General features: G+C 36.9%; 1 protein-coding gene across 2 annotated transcripts in view; it reads left to right on the top strand.

Moving 5' to 3' along the window:
* HGF (hepatocyte growth factor) overlaps positions 1 to 18,793 on the top strand; it is a 55,807-nt gene that overhangs the window by 23,092 nt on the left and 13,922 nt on the right. For both annotated transcript variants that reach the window (XM_030960893.1, XM_030960892.1), the window contains exons 6-10: positions 509 to 629; positions 5,413 to 5,531; positions 14,079 to 14,253; positions 15,692 to 15,819; positions 17,220 to 17,322. In XM_030960893.1, the coding sequence (XP_030816753.1) occupies positions 509 to 629; positions 5,413 to 5,531; positions 14,079 to 14,253; positions 15,692 to 15,819; positions 17,220 to 17,322 (646 nt within the window). The remainder of the gene's footprint in view (positions 1 to 508; positions 630 to 5,412; positions 5,532 to 14,078; positions 14,254 to 15,691; positions 15,820 to 17,219; positions 17,323 to 18,793) is intronic.

The raw sequence follows: 18,793 nt of genomic DNA, 5'->3' as shown, positions 1-18,793 counted from the left end.
TTAGAAAAATAAATGGTACTAATTAGGTAATATCACCTTTAAAAAATACTTCTTCCTTAGCTATGTGTCTCTCTCTCTCTTACTAACCGTAAGTAAGGATAGTAAAATATTGATAGGAATATGAATGCCCCTCTACCTGCTTTGAAACTGGAAGTGTCCTATAAAGTGATAGAATATTTAAGCATCTGGATTAGCATTAACAGACAAAATTATATTCCAAAGGCCATTACACATATCAACCCAACAGAAAGATATAATTTTTTAGTACCTCTTTAGGTTGATATCATTATATAAGAGCAAGGACACACTGGGTTTTTTTAATGTTAATTTCTTTATTTCTTTGGTTTTGGTTTTGGTTTTAATTCTTTGTGGGTTTTTCTTTTTTTTTTTTGGGGGGGGGGAGGGGTTTGGTTTGGTTTTAATTTGGTGGGGTTTTTTTTCTTTTTTTTTTTTTAATGGTATAAGCATTAGTGTAATAAATGACTAGTGTCCATTTTTTTGTTCGTAGTTGAATGCATGACCTGCAATGGAGAGAGTTATAGGGGGCCAATGGATCACACTGAGACAGGCAAGGAGTGTCAGCGCTGGGATCTTCAGAGACCACACAAGCACAAATTTCGTCCAGAGAGGTAACCTCTCCTACCCCCAAGCAAAACCATGTGGTCATAATTTGAAAATTACGCACATTCTGGAACCAGCTGAGTAAAACTAGCGTTAGCTCCACTGAAATTTATGGAGTTCACCAGTTTTAGATGCTTGGGCTCCCGGCCCCTGGTGTAGGCTGGCTACTGAAACAATGGAGATGCAGGATGGAGAGTGGAGGCTGTTTTGTGCAGTTCTGGTTATGTCCCGTGCCTGGCTAATGTACTAATGCTGCTAATGCTTTAATTGATCAAAAATTCCTCCCTAGTTCATTGAAAGTAAATAAATAACTTCTGAATATTTCTGTATGCATTGGTATGCAGCTGCAGTCAGCTTATATTCCTTAATCACATAGTAAATAATGATTTAAAGTAATAAATTGTTGTTAGATCTCTTAACACAATTGATGAATATAAACTTCCAATATTGTCAAGTAACAATATCCTCCTTTTTTGCAATATAGAACAGCTTTAAAGCTGTAGGTGACCTTCCATAATAATCACATTTAAGTATCCAATTTGTGTGACTGAACTGTTTGACCATTACATCTGTTTATTCACCCTGGGAAAGGATTTAATCATTCTGTTTAGCATTTTATGATCATGGATTTCTTTATTAGACTTGTTTTCCTTTTTTTTTTCTTTTTTTAATTTAGGCACTGATTCACAGTGCCAAAAGCTGAGTCAGAAATAGCAAGACAAATTTCATCCCTGTTAGCGTTTGTCCTACAGGGCCAAATTCATCCAACTACAAAGGGTCATCTATAATACGCACTTCTGAAAGTATTGTGGGAGGGAGAGGCTGGGAAGGGGTTAGGCCACACAGGAGGGGGTCTCTGTTCATCTCAAACTGGACTACAGTTTCATTTTAGTTTTATTCTGGATTTTGGATTAACTCCATTTATATATTGTTTTGAATAAACTTAAACTGCCAGATAAAGACTTCAAGAATCAACAAAATGAGAATAATTAAGACCTTCCGCTGAAAGTATCTTTTTAAATGTTAAAGTGTTTCACCAAATAAAGCATTCTTTTTGTTCTAAGAGATATGGGTACTAGTAGATTTTAGAAAGCCTGATTATTCAGCAAAACATTGAGGATCTGGAGTTTTGGAGCTTATGTGGTATAATCTCTTTTTTCCCTTGGCTTGGATGATCTGTTTCATGAATAATAGCAGTCTATCCCATTGTTCTGCCACAATAAATATTTTGTATTAGCAGAGTGGGACTGAAGATAATCTGTTTCTGAGTTCTGCCATGCACTTACGGTGTAATCTAGAATAAGTCACAGAAACAGTTTTGTTCCTTTGGAGTGAAACATTTATAGAACTCATGGGTACAAACAATAATAATTTTACTGTCAGGAGGAAATTTCTTTTTTTCCATTAATTTCTGATTGTTTTGCAAAATGACTTTTCAGACTAACCACAGTCTTACGAACAATCGTCTTTCTCTTTGAAATAATTCCTTCTTCTTGAAAGTTTTCAGACAGTAATAAAGTGCTTTTGTTTTTTTTTTTAATCAAAAAGCAAGCTGTCCAGATTGAACTGACTCGAGTGGGCTTTCAGAATAGTAATGTACTCCAGCATATTTCTGATACACTGATGTTAATTAGCTCTGTGAATGGTCACTAAAAGTAGCAGCAATTATACTTTAATTATACCACATTTTTAAAATGCTGAAGGTTTTGGGTTGCTGGGTTTTTGGGTTTTTTTTTTAATAGTTGTATAAGTTGAAAATAAGAGAAAAGGTCTGGAACGAATGACCCATTAAAACATACCAGTCTCTAGAGACACTTAGAGTATATCATCCAGGTGTAATGTAAATAACCTGTAAACCAGGAAGGATTATCTGGACAGATTTAAATCTATTTTCATTTATGGCTTCATCAGTTGCAATGATGAAGAAAATGAGTAAAGATGGTAATCTTTTGAAATGCACCAGTCTGCATGCTGTTGGACAGTGCTTTTGACTCAGGGTAAATACAACTCTCTTTTCTGTCGCCTCAAGGAATTGTTCCACATTTACTCCCCTAAGAGGTCAGTTACTGGAGATGTTTACTGTCTGCTTAGATGTGTTTGAAGCAAGCAGAAGGAATTCTGCCATACAGCTCCTGCATGGCCCATTTCCAGCTATTAGTGGATGCAGAATTATATTCTGAAACTCCACTTCTCTTGTGTTCTCCTCTCGGGCAGTTATGTCTCAGGATGGAAGGAAGACCACTGAGGATAATGTCTTGGGCATAGAGCGTCATAAGGGAGAAAACTTTTTTGTCCTTTTCTGCTCAAACTCAAACATCCTGTGAAAATATCTACAACGTGGAGGAAAGTGTGGTTGAAGTGTATCATAGGAGGTGAATAATGCAGACATCACTTTATTAGTACCCTGGTACTAATAATTTCTATCTCTTGTATGAAAATTTACTTTAGAAAAAATTAAGTTTCCAGTCCTACATGTCTTTAAAAATTAAACAAAACAAAACAAACCCAAAAACCAAACAAAAACAAACAAAAAACCAACAAAACAAACAACAGCAAAAGGGGAGAAGAAATATTGGTGAAAATCTTTAGATACTAAGTTTCATTTTATTTCAAGGAGAGCTGGACATCAGCATCTGTGTCTTTAAAAAGAATAAATTTTATCTCTTTGGCTAATACTCTCCTCCCTTTTCCCTAGAAACTGAGATAAAGTCCTGATTTTGACACCAGATATGTGTCTTGATACTTCATTTCAGTTCTGGCAGTGAAGTACAGCTGCTGCTGTTTTAAGGGGAAAAAACCAGAAATATAGAGAGTTCAGACTCTTAGGTTTATGAAGGGTCTGTGCTCAAATGTACTGGGGAAGGAGGAGTGTGTACAGCAAAGAGACAGCTCTCAGGGAATCCTGCATAGACTCACTGTTGAATTGTGAGGAACAGTTTGAAGCCCTGTTATTTATCTTATTGCTAATATTTGTTTCTTAAAGGCATTAGTTGGCCTTTTTTATAGCAATTGTTGCTTGCTGGGTATGAAGGAAGATAGAAGCCTCCCTTAATATTGGGGGAAGAACCATTGACTGGGAAGTCTAGTTTTGCTCTAGAAATGGACAAGTAGATCTAGTCAATAAAAAGATATAGCTCACAGGCACTACACCATCCCATGAAGACACTCAAAGCTTGATCCTGGAAGAACATCTCTACCTAAGTTTTAATTAGTAAATAACCTTTGTTTGATATACTGTAGGAATAGGCCATATAATATTAGGAAGGATGGAGCATTCAGTGCAAAGACAGACATTTGTATTCTAGAACATGGATTCTTTGCATCAAGGGCTGTTTCGAATGCTTTTTGTGAGTTGTGACTGCAGATACTTTGCCATTCCTGGACTCACCTTGGTGCTTGGGTGGTAACATGCACTTTCCACTTTATTTTACATGGAACGTGTTCCACCAGCATCGAGGCTCATCACTGCCTCTACTGGGAGGCCAAACCCATGTCATTCTCCTCTGTATTATTAGGCCATTAACTATTTTTTTGGGAAATCCTTGGACACAACTTGTTCTTTACAGTTTGTTTTACACCTAGCAGAAAACAGGGTACTGCTGCTAAATATGAAATTACCATGTTCTTGACTACAAATGAATTACCAGTTTGGTGAGGTTTCTCCATGGTGGTTTTGTTGTCATTTTTGTTTTCTTTATGTTTTTTGAATTCTACTTAAATCTTATCCTTGTTCCTTGTATAGTTGAAGGAACCTGACTTTTCCTAAGAAATGGAGATCAAGCTGCAAATGAGTCAAAATTAGCACGTCATCATTTGACAGGAAAAGCATCCTAGCGAAAACATACACTTGTAAATCATATTTTCATCTCCTTGTGTGAAGCACATCTGCTTGCAGTTGTAAATGAATTCAGGTTCCCAAGTAGTTAACTTTATTGCTCTCTTACATACTTTTCAGGTTTTCCTCAGAGGCAAATCTACTTTTTGTTTCTTTTGCAAACACATTTCAATAAAACTGGAAGGCCAAGACAATTTGTATTCTCTAGAGAAAAAAACCCAACCTGTGCATTTATCTCCTTCAAGTTTACAGCTGTTAGTATCATGTATTTATACAAAAAGCCCTCCATATCTTGCATATCTGTCTGATAGTCAGTGATGCTGTAGGAATGTGGAAACATTTAAATATAGCACCATATTATCCAGTCTTCATGAGATAAAGTGAGACGGAAGTTATTTACTTATTTTTCTCCTTCTTTCTCCCAATGCTTGAAATGAGGGCATGACCAAAAATAAGCTCTGTTACAAAAATGGAGTTATCATTAATAGCAAAGCTGCTCAAAATATCTTCCAGTTTGAACCCAGGGCTGTTGCACTGAAAACCTGTTTTCTTAATGAGTCCAGCATGGCAGGCAGTATTTAGATAATCCACATCTAATTGGTCTGTTTTAAAAAGAAATGAGTGGCTTAAGTGTCTGGTCATGGGTTGACAGACACAAGAGCAAGAGTTTGGCAATTAGTGGAGTTAGCCTATCCGGTACCCTGTGCATTAGCCCAGCAGGGAGTCCCTTCAGTGGATGTCTGACTCTGCTGCAGATTTGGAAAGTGTTTATATGTTATTAACTTTTTAACAGCATTAGGAGCATATTTGCATCCATCCTACAGGATCAGACCCAGGGTTAATAGGAACCAGTTCTTGTTTGCCTCTGCTGAAATGTGTCCTTTAAGTACCTTGCAGAAGGCAGTGCAGTGTTGCCAGGAAGACTTCCCTGACGCGTTTCTCGTTGTGGTTTGCAGATATCCTGACAAGGGCTTTGATGATAATTACTGCCGCAATCCCGATGGCAAGCTGAGACCATGGTGCTACACTCTTGACCCTAACACCCCCTGGGAGTTCTGTGCAATTAAAACGTGTGGTGAGTTCAAGCAAAATTTATTACTTCCTTTTCCTTTCCAAAATCTGGACACAGATATTTCAAGCAGCGTAGGACCACCACTAGTTCATTCATTGCCCTTCACTGGCTTTTAAAACACAGCTTTCAAAGAGGGTCTCCTATAAACACTTTATATTCAATCTGGACAGGAAAGAAGAGTTGTGTGTTACTTACCACTGGAATATGTATATGTCTTATGTACTGTAAATTGCATTAAAATGTATGAAAATCAAGAACTAAAAAAGTGAGGCAACAAAATCATGAGGATCTCATGTACAGTATCAGTTTGGCCATGCTGGACATTTGTGTTATCATTTGAGAGTATCAAATATCATATGGTGCACACTCACAATCCCTCCTCAGTGTCCTCTGCTAACAGCTCTTTACTGCTTTGCAGTTCTAGACTTTGGGTCCTGCACATTATTCACTCTTGTGCTGAAGACAGAATTATTAATTTCCATATGGATCTCTCTGTGATATTCAGCACTCCATATCAAAGCAGTCCACAGGCAATGAACTTATTTTCATTCATCAGTTACAAGATGGTGGCATTTGTTAACCACACTTTAGAGCCAAGCAATTGAATCAAAGTGACATTACAGAGTACAGTTGTTGGATGCTCCCTTTGAGATGCTCTTGTTCAGCATTTTAGAGCTTACTACAGCATGTTATGTTGTTATGTCTACAAAGCTCAGATCATCTGAACTTTGCTGACAGCTCTGAAAGCTCTATTTTACTGATAATTAGATGTCTTAAATGAGAAGTAAAGGGACAACAAGGAAGGCAGAAGTCTTGGTCATTCCTTAAAAACTTGAGCAAAGCAATTTTTCTATACTTTCATGGTAATACTGGGGCTAAGGCACATGGCAGAACCAGTTTTACTGAGACTTGCTTTAAATATTGGGATGGGTGGTGGGGAAGAGGTAATAGCTCTGATGTGAAACTTTATTTGTGAGCTCTTGCTGCCTAAAGAGGGATTCTCCACCTTCGCTTAGAATTCTTATCAACAAATTATGCCATGTTTTCTGCCTGAATCACTAATAATTCAGAATTTTCTCTCCTTGGCTCTTCACAGCTTAGGCCAGTTCTAATGTCTTGGAGATTCAGTCTGGTCTAATAAATTTGTCAATTTTTGAAATCCAAGGTTTGAGTAAGAATATTCTGTACCACCTGATGTAGAGTAATTTAACTTGCTCTATCTCATGTCATTGTAATTCCAGTATAAGGTAGTTAAATTATCAAAAATATGTCACTGTAAAAAAGGCAAAGTTATTTTGATACTTTGGGCAATGTCTTATCAGGTTCTCCAGAGACAGAAGAAACTTGGCAGGATCGCTGCTTATTTTGGGTGAGGGACCCATTAAGTCATACCCATTTGAACATCTTACCTGTGAACTACAGGACTAATTAGTCTTTGTATCTAGGCTTACTGATAATCTTTGATAAAGGGGAGAGCTCAGACTATCTTCTTTGTGAACACATTGCTTAGCTGTGCAACTGAATCATCTTTCAATTTTTTAGTTGCTCCATTAAGTAAGGAGCTGCTGCTTTGGATTTTTGGCCTGTGTTGGTTTGGGTTTTGTTTTGGTTTGTGGTTTGTTTTCTTAAACTAAACTGTGCTTCCTACACTTCTCCAATTATTAGATAACGTATGAATCATGTGTAGCATACTAGAACTGTTCTTTTCCCCTGTTACTATTATGAAAAAAAAAATATTCCTAAGTTACAGCTGACTGTTTCACAAATGCAACTTTTATAAACCTTTATCCTTTGGCATTTCCTGAGCTGATGTGTCAGTGTTCTGAGGATTCACATCTGGCTTTGTTGGTCACGTAAGCTTATGCCTCATGCAGCTTCCAGTATCTACAGTCTGGCCTCAGCCTTATAAAATAGTTGGGTGGGAGATCTGAAAACTACTGGATTATCACCTTTGTTTACCAAGTCATAGCAGAGTCCTGAAGAAAAGGTGAAGATCAACATGAAATTAAAAACAACACCAAAACACAGTGTAATGATTTTCATATTGTGATGAAAGCCTTTTGTCTCATTTCTAGGCAAAAGTTCACTGAAGGAACTAGAAATTATTTCCTTCAGTTAGAAACTACATTAAAATCAGTGGAAATTTCACACGTAAAACTCTATTTTCCCTCCAGAATAGTGTATCTCTTTTGAAATTAGTAAGGCAATCTCTTTGAGAAAAAAGTTTAAAAGTAGGGGTCATGAAAGCTTAATCCAGCAGATATTTTCAAAGGGTTTTCCTCACAGGCATATGACATTGCCCTCTATGTAAGATGCAGTGGTGCTCAACGCTTTCCTTTATAACCCACTGAGGGAATTTATTGCTGATGCTACTGTTAAATCACCATCTTGATGGCCAGAATACTAAAAGAAATTATTTCAGTTTTCTGTCTTTCTTGAGGCTCATAAAAAAACTGTTTTCCCACCTCCTAGCAGGGAGCCCAAAACACTTGGCTATTCTGGGTTTCGGTGGCTGCTCTGTGTTTCTGATGCTGGGGCTGTTTGCAATCTCAGAACACTAAAAAGAGAACATCATGAGTTATAGGTCTTTATAGCTTTGTGGTTTGGATTCTCACACAGGTTTTTAATTCCTATGCTGAGACTGTTTATTTAATTTACAAGAAATACTAATTAGGAAAAATGCTTTGCAAATCCAAGTCCTTGGACCATATACAAAAATGTAGGTGTCCTCTCTTTGGGGAGTGACCACAAGGCAGCATGCTGCTTGTGGCTTTTTGTACATGCCGTGAGTGCTAGTGTGCTTTATAGCCAAAATGCTGACAACAGCTCATATACAAAATTTTCAGCAAAAAAGTTGGTGGAAGGAAGCGTTTAGAAAATAAATATGGTTTTAAGACTGAAGAGAGAGAGGGCATTGTAATTTTACTTCCAAGCACAGAATGCAGCATAAAACATTGTGGCTTACAGCCAGGGCTGTGAGAAAGAGATGACAGGAGCAATTAGGAATTAGAGATGGCTCAAGCTGCAAAAACTGGATTTGGATTAAGACTTTGGGGACCCCAGGACTGGTTTGAAGTTGCTCACATATGTGTCTGTGGTTTTGGCTTGAGACAATTTTTAGTTAGAAGAGAGGATAAAAGGACAACTAACAGCAATGAAGTGTAGGACGAAATGAAGAAATGGAAGCAATGCCAGCAAACATGAAAAAGGAAAATGACTGTTATTTTGGCATAAATGAGAACATCAACTACAGGGAAGACAGGAGTAGAGAACTAATACTGATTTTCTTAAAGCCCAGATGGGTAGCAGCTCCTCTGTGGATGAGCTTTAGAGAGGTGCTGAGACCCATAAAGGAAGCTATGTATATCAGTCACTTGAGAACTGCAGAGCTTTTTGGAATTACTGTGTTAAAGACAGTGTTTCATTGATGCCTACCTGATGTCCAGCCAACCCAGATGCCTTTACTGTGGATTCAGCCTTTGCCATCAGTAGTCACTAACAGTAGTCAGGGGTGACCAGAGCTTGAAAAGCTTTGAGAAAATTCAACAAAGGCCTCAGTTGACTGGGAAAGAATAAGTAATGAAACACCAAAATTGAGACTCTAGATCTAAAAATGAACTGCTGCAGTGTGCCTACAGCTTTTGGAAAGGCAAAAAACCCACTAATATTAAATTAGTCATTCTTTAGAAACAGAGATTTCAGCTGTCCATTTGAATGCACAGTTCTGATTAAAGAGTTTTTTGTTGAATCATTGCACGTAAACAAATAAAAGGTGGACTCATTTAAGTTTAATATTTGTGTAAGATAAAGATGTTTATAGAAAGAGGCAGGGAAAGGAGACTGATATTTAGAGGCTGATAAAGTGTTACCTTCCATCTTGCTTTGCAAGGAGACAAAAAAAAGGTCCAGTGTGCGCTGTTCATGCAACAGCTTAATCCATATTGCCTCAAAAAGGATCCTTCTCAAATACTTTTCATCATTTCTGTGATAATTTGAAAGTGAAATTTAGGAACTCTAAATGTGAGGAGACTTTTTTTTAATAGATTTTAATAAAAATTGATTGAATTTAAAGCCTTGTAGACACTGGAACAGCCTGGAAAGATCTCTCTATGCTCATGGACAAATGAATTGTACGTGTGAAGGTTTTAGGTGATAATGAGTCCTTCAGTACTGTGATTCTTAAGCTTGGCTAGAATTGATTTCTTCACTTTCTCGTATGCTTTTACTGAAAAAAAGCAAAACACTGAAAACCAGTTGGGTTTTTCTTCCATTCTTGTTCTGTACCATGGTAAATTGAAGAAACTGAGCATGTAACAGAGCATGAGAAGCTTCAAAATGCCACTCAGCTTTCTTAATAACATTTGCAGGATTGCATGGATCACATTTAGAATCCACTTTCTAAATTGTTTTGCTACAAATCAGAGCATATTTTCCTTCTGTTGACTGATACTGTAGAAGAGACATTGCATGAATATAAGCAAGAACAGGTATTTTCCTCATGATATAATTTAGGACTCTGCTTCTTTTCCAACTATGTCTTTTTCCACAAATACGTAGGTTGTATTGTCATAAAAGAGCATGTATTCTCCAGCAAAATCTCTGCCTTCTTTTAAGTCAGTGTGATTCTCACCATTGACCTAAAATTTGTGCAGGATTTTCTTCTGGGTCATTGGGATTAAAGTGTGAAACAGTATCTAGCTGGTTACTTCAGCTGTGGAATGACTCAAGGCCCCTGCTGATTCCCTCATGCTGGCGTTGCTGTGAGAACCAGAACTGAGAGGACTATCTGTGGCTTTACACATAAGGCTCTGGATGATGTTTCATCTTTTTAAGATTGTATGAATGCATGAGCTGGCCCATATTTATAAAGTTATGCATTTTGAAGTATCAAAAAAATGAGGGGTTTATGGAAAAAAAAAGGATATCTTTGCATTATTGCCCTTTGGTTGGGGACTTGGAGTGAACATGTGAAGATAGAAATACTACTAATGGGAAATCCCCTCATGTGGCTGTCTGAGTAACATGTTTAATCTTAGTCATCCAGAATTTAAAAAAAGAAAACAAAAACCCACAAAGTTCAAAAGCAGCAAAATGCTGCTAACAACTACCAAATTCTTCCGTTCATAATGAGCTTTCCTACAGGAGTAAGAAGTGCCACTTAATCCATAAATTATAAATAGTCGTCTTTTATAAATTGGAATTTTGTGTGATCTTTCTTTAACAGTACTTTTAATCTCAGTTCAGAACTAAAGAAATTTGAACTGAAGCAAAAAATCCTGGGAACTTCCATTATGAAATATTAGTAAGTACTTCAAAGTAAGGATTGCTTGCTGATTTTAAATTAATCTAACTAAATTCATATTGTCTTCCTCATTGGAACAATCCCTTGGATTTTCAGATCTTAATTTATATTTTAGAGGATTTACTGGGGTAAGGATGAGAACTCAATTTTATAGATTTTGATCTTGATCTTGATTTTGCCTTGTAAGAGAACTGGTGAGTGTGGTCTTAGGGCTCTTTCACCAATGCTCTGCACATCTGATGTTCATGCTCAGAGTTACTAAATTTAGTTAATTTGGTATGTGTGTGATGAGTAATTAGCCTCAACAACAAGACCAGTACTGAATGGAGATGACTGTGTAAGTTGTAGGCTTGGACAGCCTGGGCACTTCTTAGTTTGGCAAGTGCTGCATAATCTGCAGTGTCTGGTGAGACAGGCACTGCTCCTCAAGCTCTTGCCTGTTCCTGTGCACATCCAGCCCAACTTTCATTAACAGGAATAGGGAGACTGTTCCCATCATGCCTGTTTGTGGAATCGACAGATGAATGAAGGATTTCTCAAGCCTTTATTGGTAAGTTTTGAGCTTTCTGTGAGACTCAATAGCTAGAATGGGAATTGGTTCTGAGGACACAAGCCCTCAGAATTTCAGAATTAAATTTTGGAAATATTTTGGAGTCTCATTTTTCATGTTTCAAAATGAGACATTGGTAGTATATGCAGGTGGTACAGCAAGAATTTGGGGAGGGCTCTGTGGACCTTTTGGAACAATGAAACTGGTTTATTAGTTAAAATAAGAATTTTTTACTGATCCCTTTCACTACTAGAATTCTTACTGAGAGCTGCTACAAAGTAGAAGCAGATAATCATGTTACAGATTTTGAAATAATTTCTCTCTTAGTCATTGTAGTGCAAGTCTTTCCAAAAGTGGCTTGGCTGTGCAAATATTCATGACAATGTGAAAGTTAAGTTCTTCTGATGCCTTTACATTGTATATTTTGACATGGCCAAGTTGTAAAATCTGATCTACAGGTAGAGGTCACTGTCCAGACACATAATGTAAGGTTCAACAATTAACTGTGTATCTGCAGATGTACAAGAAGGAATGCTCTACAAAATTACCATGGCCTTGATTAAATCAACTGATGCATCACTTATTTCATTTCAGGCATCTGATTTTTAAAAAACCAAACCCACATAATGATATATAAACACCAACCTAATTATGTTTTCTTTAGCATGACTGAGTACAGAGTAGGTGCCCTGTACAGTTAATTACAGTTGAAATAGTAACTTTTTTGTGTATAGATAAGGTCTTTGCAACAGCTTATATTTGATTGATATTTTTGTACATTATTATTTAGGAAGACTTTTGCTAGAGTTATGAAATTTTAATTTATTAATTTGCTTAGGAAATATTATGAAGCCAGGGTATATGCTGAAATTTATCATCTTAGGGAATTCTTCTACCCCTGCCCCCTCAGGTCTTTCCCCAGATCTCTTTCATTTGTATAAAAGAAATGTGTGTATTTTTGAAAAAGACTAATATGTATTTGAATGTTGCATAGCAATGTTCACTCTAATCAGCTTAGAAGCTATTTTAGAATAGAACTTCATTTGTTTTCATATATTACTTATAATGGAAAACAGAAATATTGCAGCTATTTATTACTATAAGTTGTATGAATTCATCTTTTTGCAGTCTTATTATTTAAAAAGTGATGTGTAAAGACTAAATATAAAGTTATTAGCTCCAAGAGTGTTTGATGAGTTCCCCTAGAAAGAGTGCATTTGTCAGCCTGCAGAAACCTCCTTGTGATACTTGCAGTGCCATATCCTTTTGACTTTGGAATGAGCTTGGAACTCAAAATCCTGTTGAAAGAGGACAACATTTGCCTTGGGAAGGAGGGACAGGAAATGAATTTGACCATGAAACACTGACTTGAAAACATCAACCAGATGAACAGCTAAAGGGATGCATGGATAAATGTATAATTCAGCTGCACAACTTGATGTTATCATCTGACAGGGAAATGATCTTTAACGTCAAAGATCAGTCAGCAAATCAGCCAAAACCATCTGTTATGACATTTGGTTTCCTTAAGATTCATATTTTCTCCAAGTTCATGGAACTGGCTCAAGTTACCAGGAGTGAACTACAATATGAGTAACACACAAATACTGTTCTATTCACTGGACCATTTGAAGAAAACTAAATAAAGAATTTTATTGACATACTTTTTGCTGGCAACTAATACTTTTAAGATAATTAATAAAATTAGTCTTGTGAACCATAGTAATTACCAACAGATATGCAATTTCTTTTAAAATATTATATTGAGGACTTTTGAGGATATTGAAGAAGAATTGCTCTTACTGCAGTGTATTTAGTTTTGTACTACTTTGTATATATCTGATGCAATATCTGTGCCATTAATTTGCAATTATGAAAATTGCATAAGAAATAAAAAGAGACTTTTAAGTTATGTGAATGAGTCATTTCAAAACCACTGTTTTTCTGAATTTAGTTCAAGACAGCCCACACCAGGGTGAGTGCAGAGTATATCAACATCTGTAAGAGATCTTGAGTCTGATGAATTTGTTAGTCTTTAAAACATTTTTCTCTCTGTAGAGAATACTGATCTTTGATTTCAAAAGCTAGGGTTTTTTTCCCTGTTTAACCATATGAGGCATAAAAAACCAAACCAAAACAAAACAACCTTTTGAAGAATTTAGCACATTATCTTATAATAGTATCTATAGTTTTTTATTACTGTTTTTTATCTGCATCTTTTTTTCCTGTGACCTGATATTCTGGGAATTCTTTAGAGAAACCCAATTGTATTATAATCCTACAAATATGTGTTACCATGTTTAACAGTGCACATGTGGGTGGCCACTTAGTTTTTTAAAGCTGAGGGAATGATATTTTTTGAACTTGAAAAAGTAACCAGGAATATCTTCTAACCTCCAATGGTGCAACATAGGCCAGGTGTCTCACACAGGAAAATATTGCAGACTCTTTGCATGCAAGTGGATAAACTAGCATAAAGTCTGGCACTTATTTTGGTTTTGGATTTTTGGTGGGTGTTGTAAGTATGAAGAGGAGAAAATTATTCTATAATCACATTGGCAATTTCTCCAGTAAAACCACAATTACCATGATTCGAACATCATGCAATCCATGACTCTGTCAGTAATGTGGAGTTCAAACCTGACATCCTGAGCCATTCTTAAGAGAATGAAAGAGCCCTTCTTGTCTGGGTCTGCAGAGGAGAGCGTGGTGAACAGCACAGAGGCGACAGCCGAGACCACAGCGTGCGTCCGGGGACAGGGCGAGGGCTACCGTGGCACCGTCAGCACCATATGGAGTGGGATCCAGTGCCAGAGGTGGGACTCCCAGTTTCCTCACCAGCACAACATCACTCCTGAGAACTTCAAATGCAAGTGAGTAGAGAATTGTGGGTATTATTACAGCAGTGGGAAAAGAGCTGAGATTTAAAATGTTTAACAATTCATGCCTCTGGGGCAGAGCATAGGGCTCTCTCCCTGCCGCTTTTTCTGATGCATCCACTCTCCCTGCTGAGGCTCAAAACCATCTGAGCCTGGGAAAATCAGTCCTTCAGATCTCAACGAAATAGTTCTAGATGGACTTGTGTGAAACCCTCAGGATTTTCGTGAAGTTCTCCTTCAAGCATCTATTCACCAATATGATTGTGAAGTGTCTGGATGTGTTCCAGGCTGGGACCTGAATCCCAACAGCGTTGATACATTGCCACTGGATACTTTTCATGGAACTAAAACCTCCTTCTGAGCTTGATTGCTGACTTTAATTTAATATGTCCTAAATATTACCTGAATGTAATCTTTTTTGTAATAATCAACGCTCATAATATTTGAAAACACGTTTTAAATTTTTCATATTTTAAATCCTTTTTCTGTCTCATTACTAGATATAGATGCATCAATAGGACTGCTTTTACTTGACTGACCACTGGTCATCAAACCTTTTTGTATGGTTCATAAACTCCCAAGGTGTAAATAATCTACTAATTTTAGGCAGTTACCTTAGTAATGCTCATTCAGTCCTTTTTTAACTAAGCCTGGAGGTAACATTGCTGACCAGATTGGAGCCACAGCCCAGTATGCACTAAATATCTTTATTGATGGGTAAATATCAGTTAGAATTACAGTATTAGGCCCATTGTTTCCATAGTCTGTTATCAGCAAGTGCTGCAGATGTAAAAAACACAGTGAAATATGGAGATGCACAGAACATGGCAACAACTGTCAGGAGACAGGGAAATAAAACTTACCTTAAAGAGGTTTGAATATTTCATGCAAGCTGCAAAAGACATTTAAAGGTGTTCCCTTGTGACTAACTTTTAATTTAAAGGTAACAGCTGTATAGAATTTTGACATACACTTTTTTTTTTTTCCACAATTCAGCTTCTTAAGTGAGTTACTGATAGTCTAAAGCACTCTGTTTCTCCAAACTCAGCAGAACCATTCAAAGTACTGGGAGTTTTAAGCACTTTGGTAATGTTTGTATTTAAAAGCACTTGTAATATATTGCAGGTGTATGCAATGTCAGTTGCATGCAAATTTTGATGGAGGATCCTGAATGAAAATATTGTTAATCTTAAAATGAAATCTCATATCCCATCAACACGTGTCTGCTGAAAATGAATTTCCACAAACGCATTCCTATTACAATTTTATTTTTCACACTGAGTTCTTAAAGTCTCCTCATCTCCTTGCACTTGACAATGATCAGTAACACAGAGACCTGAATGAGCTTGTATTTTTGTTAATTCATGACAAAACACACCACATGGTGGGTTTAGGTTATCCCTGCTGTGAGCTAACATATTTATTTTTACAGGGATTTGAGGGAGAACTACTGCCGAAATCCAGATGGATCTGAATCACCCTGGTGCTTTACCACTGACCCAAACATCCGTATTGGTTATTGCTCCCAGATTCCTAAGTGTGATGTATCAAATGAACAAGGTAACAGAGGAAAGGGTGATAACAAGATTTTAAGTGAATGCCATACTGTTCCAAACATCAAGTAGACAGCCTTGAAAACTGGAGAAGTTGTGTCTGTATTACACCTATATAACTCTGCTTTGGATTTATTGGCATGCTTGGGGTTCATTGTGGTGTAAATGAGATTCCTTTCTCACTTTATTTGTAATTCCAGCAGGGAAAGCTGCAGCAAGGATTTTATTGGACCTGATTTTTAGACAAGGCCTATCTATATATCTACTCTACTGTCGTTTACCTTTCTTAGTGTGAAAGGCCTTTTTCCACAGCTGATATGATTTCCTTGGTTCACAGACTTTTTATAATTGCATATCAGGCTACCAAAAGTGATTTTTCCCCTTTCTATTTTCTTGCAAATACCTCCTGGTCTAGAACGGATTGATCCTCTGAGTTCTTACCTACCTCTGCCTGTGAGGTTCATTCTGAGTTTTCAGGCAAATGTTTTTCCCATGAGGTTTTGGTATTACTGTAAGGGGTAATGTTGCGTCCTGAATGGATGTCAATCACAGTATAAACTGAGGCTGAGACCTCAGACCTATATCCCTACATCAGGCTGCAGTAACATCTCCATCTTTAAATTTTAGCCAATGTTACTGTAAATTTAAAAAAGTTGCAGTTGCAAGACTTATGTCAGAGAAAGGATTAAACTTTTCCATTCATTCTGTGTTTCTTGTAAAGTGTCAATTATCAAAAAGTAAAAATACTGATGAATATGAAATTAAGTGCTTTATGCAAAATGTCTTTATAGTACTGATAATTTTAAACAATTCTCTTGAAAAGTCTCAAAAAGGCTTGTGATAAAAGCTTATGAATTAAACATGACTTCTGCTGGAGCGAACAAGCAATTTTTGAATTACATTAAAATTAAAGTCATGATGATTTTTTGATTTTGCTGAAGTACTTAAGTCTAGAATTATATACTGTTGCCAATATCTGAAAACTACACAAAGTTAAACTGAATGCCCATTCTTTTGTGGAAGGAGGAATAGGGGACCATTTTTTCTTAGTTTTGTATAAACTAGCTTCTGACAATTTTTAGGATATTCTGTGTGACCCTTCTAAATTAATCATAAACCAACTATTTGTGAAAGAAATTTTCCAAGTCCATGTAAGTAAGACAAAATTTAAAATACTGCTGTGTTGGGAATGAAGGTATCAAACAGAATATTGTGTATGTAAATTTGAAAACTATTTTCCATTTTTCTTCTGATCTGATTTATGCAATTGTATTATTTATAGTGTCTAGCATTTGCTTAAAAGAACCCTTGTCTTTAGTAATTTGGATTACTGATGGAAAGGAAGAGTTTTCTTCTTAACGTTGCACAATAACCCTCCACTTTTTTGTCTCATCCTTCTTTTTTCAGATTGTTATCGTGGCAATGGCAAGAGTTACATGGGGAATCTATCCAAGACAAGATTTGGGCTAACTTGCTCCACATGGGACAAAAATATTGAAGACTTACGTAGGTGTGTACATATGAAACAGAAAGAGATGGTTCAGTGAGTCCTGAATAAATACTGCCTCCAGATGGCAACTCTTTTTCATCTGCATTGATTCTAAAGTAGCCCCTTATGTCCTGGAGCTTTTAATAGCTTTGTTTTCCTAACCTTTTTTTTTTTTTCCTTTGTGTTTAAATATATTGCACAACATGACTTTTTGTGAGGCTAACCAGTAATTGCAGGCTTTGGGATGTTTCTTCGTGTTTAGTTTGCTGGCCTATTTTACCCCATCCTTGTCCTTGAAAGTTTGCTATAATGAGATGATATCAGAAATAAGAGGAAATTATTGTCTCATCAGCCTCATCTCATTGCTCATGCTGCTTCAAGGAGGAGATTGGACTTGAAACTACCTAATGTTCCTTGCAGCCTGAAATTGACTCTTTAGTCTACAATCTAGTGACACTGACATCAAATGCCAATAAAAAGACCTGCAATTTCTGTAGTTTATCTTCATATTCAAGTAGTAGAAATGGCAAATTAATTTATTCTGTAGTTTGGCTTCATATTCAAGTAGTAGAAATGGCAAATTAATTTATTTGTTGAAGTAAAATGAATTAGCAGGACTACATATAACATAAGGGATTCACAAACTGTTTTGCTGTCTATGAGATATCACACACTAGTAGCTGTGATGAAAATAGTTTCTCCTTCATTTTTCTTTAGTTTCTGAAACTGATGCAAATGTGTCAATATTAGCTTTGGTACTTGATGTAGAGCCACAGTGCTGAACATACAAGCCGTTGTCCTTTGGAAGGACTGTGAAGGTCAGTAAGTCAGCCTTTGAGGAAGCTGAATTGCAAAAGGCAGATTTCAGTGGCCCTGTCTGGTATCATCAGCTGGACTACATGTGTTTCTTCTGACAGATGGTGAGAGAGAGGTTGCATATTCCAGTGTGCTGCCCATGGAAAGGAAGCAGAGGTTTAAGCTCATGCTGTCTGAGAAGCATGATAAGTCTTAGTTTGCTGTGACTGAGGCAGTATAAACCTACTGGATGCTTGATGAAATTGCATTGATGTAATAGAGCACAGATCAGCCTTTCTTTTCTTACTTCCACACATTTTCCATCTGGGAACTTCTTTGAGGAGTTATCTGTCTCACTCCACCAGTTTCTCAAGTTATGGGTCTTCTAGAGGCAGCGTGAATGGTTGGTTATGAAGTGAAGGAGCAGCACAGCTGTAACTAAAGAAGCCCGTATCCTTGTATCTGACAAGCCGGAAATAAACTTCTTTCTCTGCTACAGATTTTGGCCTCAAAATTTCACCTCTACAGTGCTTCACGTAGATTTTGGCCTCAAAATTTCACCTCTACAGTGCTTCATGTAGGCTTGCAGCTTAGGTGACGTATCACTGCAGTTGGTCTGAGCCATTCATCTTTCTCATTGCCTGCTGCTCATCCTTGCTTGCTTTCTTAGTTTGTCTTTCTTTTGCCTTTGATTCGG

The sequence above is a fragment of the Camarhynchus parvulus genome, chromosome 1A, assembly GCF_901933205.1.
Source record: "Camarhynchus parvulus chromosome 1A, STF_HiC, whole genome shotgun sequence".
NCBI classification, from domain to species: domain Eukaryota; kingdom Metazoa; phylum Chordata; class Aves; order Passeriformes; family Thraupidae; genus Camarhynchus; species Camarhynchus parvulus.
This window is presented reverse-complemented; position numbering and strand designations above follow the sequence as displayed.